Here is an 8,683-nt window from a genome sequence, read left to right on the forward strand (position 1 = left end):
GCGCCCCAACGACGATGCTCCCATTTCCCTTTTCTCTCCTGCGCTTCCCCACCCGCTCCTCCGCTCCTCTGTTGCTCTGCCAAAGCCTGGCAATGAGGAAACCAAGCGAGGGCGAGCCCACCGATCCTGGGCTTGGCTAACCAGTCACACGACGGCACCAGACGCTCCCGGCCCGGAGCTGTCCAGCGTGCCTCTGCGGGGTGGCGTCTCACTCTCTGGAACAGGTGTGAGCGTTCAGGGGCTAGTTTTAAGCACGCTAACTGGAACCACATTGAGCCCTAACGCCAGCCATGTCTCTTCCACACGCCTCGTTCTCCTTCCCTCGCTTCCTGTTGGGATGAAAGAAGCGAGCGTTCCCGGTCGCGAGGGCCGGGGAAGCTGCGCCTTGGCCAAGTGGGATGTTTTGCGATATATATATATATATATATATATTTTCTTGGAATCAGGGGCGACCACTGAGGATACAGCTGGACATACAGAGGGAGAGAGAAGGAAAAAGGAAGAGTTGAGAAAAATCCACATTTGGTTCATATTAGTGTGTCTGTTTCTTTCTCTCTCGCGCGCACACACATACACACACACACACAAACAAACACATACCTCACAATAACAGAATGTCGGATGTTTTCTTAACCAAATGTCTATTTGAAATGAGGATAGCCCAAGGAAGTGTGCCCCCCCCCCCTCCACACACACTCCCCGCCTCATCTGTTAAAGTGCTGGATGTTGGTGTTTTTGCTTTGCCGCTGAACGTTTCTGCGCGAGTGCCAACTGCCGCGGTCGCCCGTATCGCCGTGATGCGTTCACAATTGCAGTATGTAGAACACAAGCCCCAGACTGATCAGGCCAGAAGTTTTGCGGCGTACCCGTCCTCCAGGCCCACAGACTCCAGTCTGCCCGGGGAACTGCTGCTGCCCACTCAGCCTGTGTTTCATATAAACACGATGTAATCCTGTAATCACGAATCCACTGTACCTCCAGCCAGGAGGAATGAAAGCCGCAGGTGTGCGCGTGCCTGATGTAAAAGGTGCAGAATGTATTATGTCAAAGACAATTTTGAATTTCATTACTGGATCGATATTGGAATTTTGGCCAATAATTCTAGCCAACAGATTAAGCTTTCTGTTTAATTTAGGCCTTGTTTGTATATTAATGCATTTATAAGAAAAAATGCTAATAATCAGAAATGATTTCTTTTGTAAAGTGCAACCTGTGTTTGGATATATTTCCAGGCCGGTGTAGTGAGTCAGGGTGTAGAGCAGGGGTGGGCAATTAATTTTCCCATGGGGCCACATGAGAAATTGGAATGGTTTGAGAGGGCCAGACTAATATACTTAACTCAGTTCTACTCAATACCTATATACTGTATACAGTATATATACTATCTCTTCATAAAAAACAGTAAGTAAAACATTACAATAACATGAAAATGTGGAGCACAGAATTATAGCACAATTTAACAAACATGTTTTGAAAATGAGCATCTTCTGCAGCGTTTTAAAAAACTAGCATCACAACTTTACACAAAAAATCTAGTTTTTCAAAGACCAGCATCACATTAACTTTATATAAAAATGCTCAATGAGAGAAATCTAGCCTGTTTTGGGCTTGAACAAGTGCATTGAAGTCAGGTTGAATATCTGAGGTGTAAAACACATTGTAGTAGGCTAATCTTTTCTGTGACAATAATATAGATATACAGAGAATGGATATCTGAGCTGACAGAGTAGGGGAATATTAGCACTTTTGCAAACGAGCTGGAACTAACAAATACATATTGTATTTTTTAACTGGTATCAGTGGCATGCCTGCTTAGGTTTGCTTTCTGTTAACAAATATCCCTAACGCTATAATCCTTTTATCAGTAATGTTGTACTATTCAATATTAGCCCCATATTTTGTCAATATTTGTTATTTAGGCTAATGTATTTCTTGTATTTCTCCGCGTGTTTAGTCTCGTAATGGCGATTCAAATTCTAATCCTTAAACACAACTATCTGCTCTCCACAAACTAAGCACACAGCTTTACCTTTGACTTCAGTAAATGAAAATTTAGAAGTCCATTCCTTGTTAAAAACTCTGCATTCTGTGTCAGTCTTTCTTTTTTTAACGTTAGCCTACATATTTACGGGCTAACAGCTAACCTTGGCTAAGAGCTAACTCCTAGCTATACAACTCATTTATTGAGACGTTTTGAGTTGAAGGTGCATAAGCGCACTGAGCGGAAGACGCAAATTTAAAAAACAAAAACAAAACAGTTGCCTTCAAAATAAAAGCAGTGTAGTTGTATTTCGTCAAGGTCCTTGATTTCGTGCACCAATCGCAGTGTAATAGGTGCCGTAGGTACACATTTACTTTTGCCTTCAAATTTTCCAACGATCTCACGCGGAGATAGTTAGAGGCCCGGATGTGGTCTGGTGTAGAGGGTCATCTTACCCCTGGGCACACGTGAGTGGTGTTTCTCCTCCTAACCCCTGGGCACTCTGAGCTTGTCTTCTTTTTGTTTACGATGCAGGACTTCATGCGCTGAGGAGAGTTCTGGCCTCCGCTCCTGCCCTCTCTGACCTCGAGGTGGTGGACAGAGTGAAGGTCACGACCTCCGACCTCAAACTGGCCATGATGCAGGTCAAGCCCAGCGCCATGCGAGAGGTCACCATCGACGTGCCAAAGGTGCGCTGATCGCCCGCCTCAGTCCTCTCACCAGTCCAAGGTCACGGTGAACCGGTGTGCGACTGAACAGGCCACCGATGACTTAAACATGGCGATGTAACGTAACATGTCCTGCGTAGTTTGTGCACTCTGGCCGGGTCTTATCTTTGAAAGCTGAGGCGCATTAGCTTGGCGGCTAATATTAGCGTTCGGGTCACAGAGGGGAACTCGAGGTGCTGTCACACCGCACACACACAGGCCCCTACCACAGGCAGAGCCAAAGTGCAGCACTGTTACTGGTTTCCCTGCATATGACTTTCAGTGAGAACTACAGAATTATGTTGAACAGTTTGATTTAAAAAAAAAAAAAAAAAAAAAAAAAAAAAGTTGCTGAGCAAGGGGAAATGAGAGAGAGAGAGTGTGGGTGTTGATGGAGGAATGCAGAATGTTCCTTTGTGTTGTGTTTTGGTTTTTGTGCCGGGGGGGTGGGGGGTGGAAATCTCTTTATAGAGGGTTTACATAGTCACACTTGATGAACAGAGCAACTGCAAAAGAGAGAGAGGGAGAGAGAGAGGTATTTGAGAAGTACCTAACCAACCTTTTCCTTGGGTTTTTAATCACTCTCACACAATCTCATTTACACACACACACACACACACACACACTAAGCAGAAGGGAAGTTCCATTACTGTGTGTCCATTGTTATTCAGTAGATCTCATGTGCTTGTGCACAGTCACACACACAAACCCGAACTGGGGCCAGACAAGGGATGTTTTTAGGGGTTTTATGTGCAACTCAGCATGCGCACACACAGGACACATTTCTGTGTGTGTGTGAGCAAGAGGGATGTAACCATACAGGAAGAGGCTCTCACATCATCCTGCCACTAATTGGAATCAGATCGTCATGGTGATGTGTTGCCCTGGGCAGCGCAGCTTTGCTTCCTGCACTGGACTGAGATTACCCCCCCCCCCACATACACACACAGAAAAGAGCAGATGATTAGGAGAGTTGGAAAGAGGATTGGAGAGAAGCAGACAAGCTGGGTGTGTGTGTGTGTGTGTGTGGGGTGGGGTGAGTGTGTGGCTTTCCCTCTTCACATACGGGCGATGTCTGTCTTCCACAGCACTAATCAGATCCAGATGACCTCCAACATTTGCTTCTCATTCTTCTATAAGATACTTCCAGTGCAGCCACATGCCTTGGACCCAGAGGCCTCTCTTCCTCTCTCCCTCTCTCTCATTCTCATTCTCTCCCTTGTTCTCTCCTCCCTCTCTCTCTCTCCCCTCCCTCCCTTTGTCTTTTCCTCTCCCCCCCCCTTATTTTTGTGTGTTTACGAGAGCGCTTGCATGCGCGCATCTGCTTTTTAAATTCTTTTATTTTTATGGATCACTGTGTAGTTAACGTTCATGAGTACTAAACAACAGAGTACTGAAGGAAGCAGATAAATTAATGTGTAGTTATTGAAGTACATCACACCGTAAGCACTCCATCTCACTGATGGGGTGGGTCACAGATTCACCCCTTAATGAGAGATCTCAGAAGCTGAATGAGAGATTTGAGGAATTGCCCTTTGTCATATTATGACATACCGAAAGCACTCTGCCTGTACACACACACGCAGCTAAGTCAGAAACACCTCAAGAGTGGTAGGTTCACATTATAGCAAAAACACCTCAAGAGTGTTGGGGTTGATATTATAGCATAAACACCTCGAGTGGTGCGATGACATTAAAGTAAATGCTCTTATGCAGAGCTTGCACTTGCATTGGTCAGTATGACCCATGACCTCAGGAGCCCTCTGGGTCTCAGTGCTCTGCTCCCTGTGCTCACCTTAACATCAAGGCAGCATACAGGCCGAGTCGTCTTGTCTTTCTTGATCTTGGTCTTGCTTTGAGTGTTTCACTGAAATGATGTGGAATAAAATGTAATTCTGTCCAAGTATTCCTGAATATTGCTCTGCGTGCAAGCTGGGGGGAATTCCAGTGTCAAAACACATGGTGACTGCAGATGCCCGCTACGTTCAAAGTGTGTGACCGTGTGTGTGTGCACGCGTGTTTCCAGGTGCGTTGGAGTGACATTGGTGGGATGGAGGATGTGAAGCTGAAACTGAAGCAGGCTGTGGAATGGCCTCTGAAGCACCCGGAGGCCTTCTCTCGGCTGGGCATAGCGCCCCCTAAAGGTGTCCTGCTGTACGGCCCTCCAGGCTGTTCCAAGACCATGATCGCCAAAGCCCTGGCAAATGAGAGCCAGCTCAACTTCCTCGCCATCAAGGTGCATGGAGCGCGTCGGGAAGTGTCTCTACTGCATTTGGATTTGTTTGTCTTGAGTAGTTCTACATAATGTTGTTTAGATGCTTTCTTTTTCTTTTGGGACTTAATGCCAGTGAGACGTGGATGGAGTAAGTGAGGTGAGATTGGTGCCAGTGAGATGTGGACAGATCATCTTTGTCCTTCTGTCTCTCATCCTCTTTGTCTTTCTCACTCTGTGCTTTCCACAGTAGATCAGACCCCATCTTCTGGTCATTCTTATTCATCACACACACACACACACACACACACACACACTTGCTTCCAATGGTGCCCCCCCCCCCCCCCCCACTGTGCTGTCAGAGCCTGACTAATGAAGACTGATCAGCTGACAGGAAGGGTGTGTGTGTGACGGAGTGGGGACTGTTTTGATAGCTGTCGCCTGGTGTGGCAACCCAATGACGTGTGTGTGTGTGTGTGTGTGTGTGTGTGTGTGAGGGGGGGAGAGAGAGAGAGAGAGAGAGAGAGAAAGACCATGTTTACAGTCTTTTGTTTAAACTGCTGTGTCCAGAGTGTCCTCTTTACTATCAACATCTCATTAAGACAGAGAGGGTCCTCACATCAGACCCACCCTGACAGCTGAGAGGGTCCTCACTTCAGGGGCCTCTGCTGTAGTTTGTAGTTTGAGGCACAGGTTCCGTTGGAGTAGTCCAGTGCACTCTAAGAACGGCAGTGTGAACGTGTGCGTGTGGTGCTTTTTACAAAACGCCGTCACAAAGCAGCTTTACAGAAGTGGTGAGTATGACTCCTGCAGAGCACACCGAGCTGAGACTGGGGTGGATGAACAGGTGGAGGACCCAGCCTCCTCTATTAGATGGCAAACGTTATCGCACATAATGTAGAAAGCTGCTTTAACTGGCTATAGGAATCGTATGAGTAGTTTTTAAGCATTAAGAAATGAGTAAAAAAAAATTTGCTTTTTTGGCAAGAAAGTCATTTCTCTCTCTCATGTCGATTCAATTTGCATACCTGTTGGAAATTTAGCACACAATCATTCTCTCTTTACGTACTCGTTTAAAAAGTGGACATTTGAGGGTCTGGATCGAACTGAAGTGTCTTGTCTGCGACTGTGTACTTTCACGGACACTGTGTCTTTGTATCAGGTGTGCGAGGTGCCATGTGTGAGTTAGAGAAAGTCTTCTCCTCCTCTATTCATGCGCCTTCAGTGTGGCGTGAGCTGTGCTCTCTGGGTCACAGGTGTGTGGCGTGAGCTGTGCTCTCTGGGTCACAGGTGTGTGGCGTGAGCTGTGCTCTCTGGGTCACAGGTGTGTGGCGTGAGCTGTGCTCTCTGGGTCACAGGTGTGGGGCGTGAGCTGTGCTCTGTGACAGATGTCTGACTTTCCTGGGACTTGCCTGTGTTACAGGGGCCCGAGTTGCTGAGTAAATATGTGGGCGAATCCGAAAGAGCCGTGAGGGAGGTGGGTGAGTGTGTGTGTGGGTTTGTTCTTGTGGGTGTGAGTGTCTTCGAGTCTGTGTGTGTACTTGCGTGTATATTTTTATATGTTTATATGTGTGAAAATGCTGATTACTGTGGTGTTTTGGCAAAAGGTTTTCCGGAAGGCCCGGGCCGTCTCTCCCTCTGTTGTCTTCTTTGATGAGATTGACGCCTTAGCTGCAGAGAGGGGCAGGTAGGAGCACAACTCAATCCCCCCACCCCCAAACACCACTTCACAAACACCAACCCCCTACAAACACCACTTCACAAACGCCACTTCACAAACACCAACCCCCCCACAAACACCACTTCACAAACGCCATTTCACAAACACCACAGAAAACCCATGTATATCCAAACACCACTTCACAAACACCAAACCCCCCACAAAAACACCACTTCCATAGAGAACCCATTTATACACAAACATTTATATACAAAAAACACTTTAAATAGAAACCACATTTATATGCAACAGCTCACTTTTGGGTATAAACCTCAAAACAAAATGGAAAAACAACAATTTGTATATAAACCCAGTTTTGCAATATAAACCCAGTTTTGTATATAAACCCAGTTTTTTTATATAAACACAGATGTCTGCTTAACTACTAAACCAATTTAATTTCAGCTGTAACAGTTCTGGACACGTGTTTTAAATTAAGATTATAAACTTGATCTGAATACCTGCTTATGAACTGACCAAAACACACTACATATGCACCAAAGGCTTTCAACGTGTCCTACTGCACATAACACACACTCTTGTAATCGTGCATACACACACACATGCACAAGCATAGGAACAGGAACATCTGTGCTATTGAAACACACACACACACACACACACACACACACACGTCTTTGTTTCCGTGACAGATGGAGGAGAGAGTGTAATGGGGCATACTTCCTGCAAAAGTGTGTGTGTGTGTGTGTGTGTGTGTGTGCACGATTACAAGAGTGTAATCGTGCATACACATACTATCTATCATATATATATATATATACATACACACACACACAGTTCTCGATGTACCTAAGACACTGAACACCCCAGTCACTCCACTCATGTGCTGTATTCCCCATCTAAGCAAAGCGTTCCTTATATACAACCACTGAGCAGCATGTCCAGACACTCTTGGTAACCCCTGCACCACTCCTGTTAGCAGCCGCCCGCTAACGCCAAACTCCCTCAACAAGGCTGTGGTGGACCCCTAACACCTGGATTATTATTATTACACTTATTGTAATGTTGTAGTAATGGTATGGTATGATTATTACTAGAATATAATGTATTATAGTTTAACATAGCTTTATTATTATTATTATTATAATTATATTAGTATAGTATTATGTAAGTTTTATAAACTTCTCACGAGTACACTATCGTAGCCTATCACACATGGTATAAAACTGACGTGTAGCCTCGTGTGTGTGTGTGTGTGTGTGAGGTATTGTTTATTGCACTTATAGAGCTAATATGTGTTTTGCACTTCTAGCCATCAGCATTGATATACAGAATCTGGGAAAAGTGGAGTCATGTCTGTATATTCCAGTGAGATTCCAGAGAGTAATAACTGCGTCAGGTCCGTGCTGTCTCAGTGTGTCAGGTCCAGGCAGTGTCGGGTTCACGCTGCCTCAGTGTGTCAGGTCCAGGGTGCGTCAGGTCCACATTTCTAGTGCTGGGTTGAACCCCATTTTGCTTTCAGAACTGCCTTAATTCTTTGTAACACAGATTGTTGTTCAGGGGCACAAAGTGTGCCAAGAAAATCTCCCCGACACCACTACACCACCAGCGGCCTGAACGGTTGACACCAGGCAGGATGGGTTTCATGTTGTTTATGCCAAACTCCGACCCCCCTGTCTGAATGCCACAGCAGACGTCCAGACTCATCCAAGCAGGCAGGATTTTTCCAGTCTTCTGCTGTCCGGTTTTGGTGAGCACGTGTGAAGTGCAACCTGGGTTGCCTGTTCCTAGCTGACGGGTGTGTAGGCAGGTGTAGGGTCTTCGGCTCCTGTAGTCTGTCTGCTTCAAAGCCGACATGCCCAAGTTTGGTTTAATTGTCACATACATAGTCATACACGGTATAACTCGCAGTGAAATGGTTGAGAGTGCTCTGTGCAAACTGAGGAAAAAGAAAACGGGCGTGTTCAGGTTGCTTTGAGCTGATAACCAACACACATACAGAGAGAGAGAGAGAGAGAGAGAGAGTGTGTCTGTGTCTGATCTTTTGTTGACTACAATCAGACATGCTGCAGTCATATTTCAGTATACCTGTTACCTGCTGA

General features: G+C 45.8%; 1 protein-coding gene across 5 annotated transcripts in view; it reads left to right on the forward strand.

The window, feature by feature from the left end:
* The window catches only part of afg2a (AAA ATPase AFG2A), a 54,285-nt gene that overhangs the window by 6,013 nt on the left and 39,589 nt on the right, over positions 1-8,683 (forward strand). For 2 of the 5 annotated variants that reach the window (XM_081710147.1, XM_081710151.1), the window contains 4 exons: positions 2,516-2,670; positions 4,715-4,924; positions 6,324-6,377; positions 6,508-6,587. In XM_081710147.1, the coding sequence (XP_081566273.1) occupies positions 2,516-2,670; positions 4,715-4,924; positions 6,324-6,377; positions 6,508-6,587 (499 nt within the window). The remainder of the gene's footprint in view (positions 1-2,515; positions 2,671-4,714; positions 4,925-6,323; positions 6,378-6,507; positions 6,588-8,683) is intronic. The other 3 variants (XM_081710149.1, XM_081710150.1, XM_081710148.1) reach the window with 2 other exon arrangements.

Source organism: Electrophorus electricus, chromosome 3 (genome assembly GCF_041902795.1).
Source record: "Electrophorus electricus isolate QZ-2024a chromosome 3, ASM4190279v1, whole genome shotgun sequence".
In the NCBI taxonomy this organism is placed as follows: Eukaryota; Metazoa; Chordata; class Actinopteri; order Gymnotiformes; family Gymnotidae; genus Electrophorus; species Electrophorus electricus.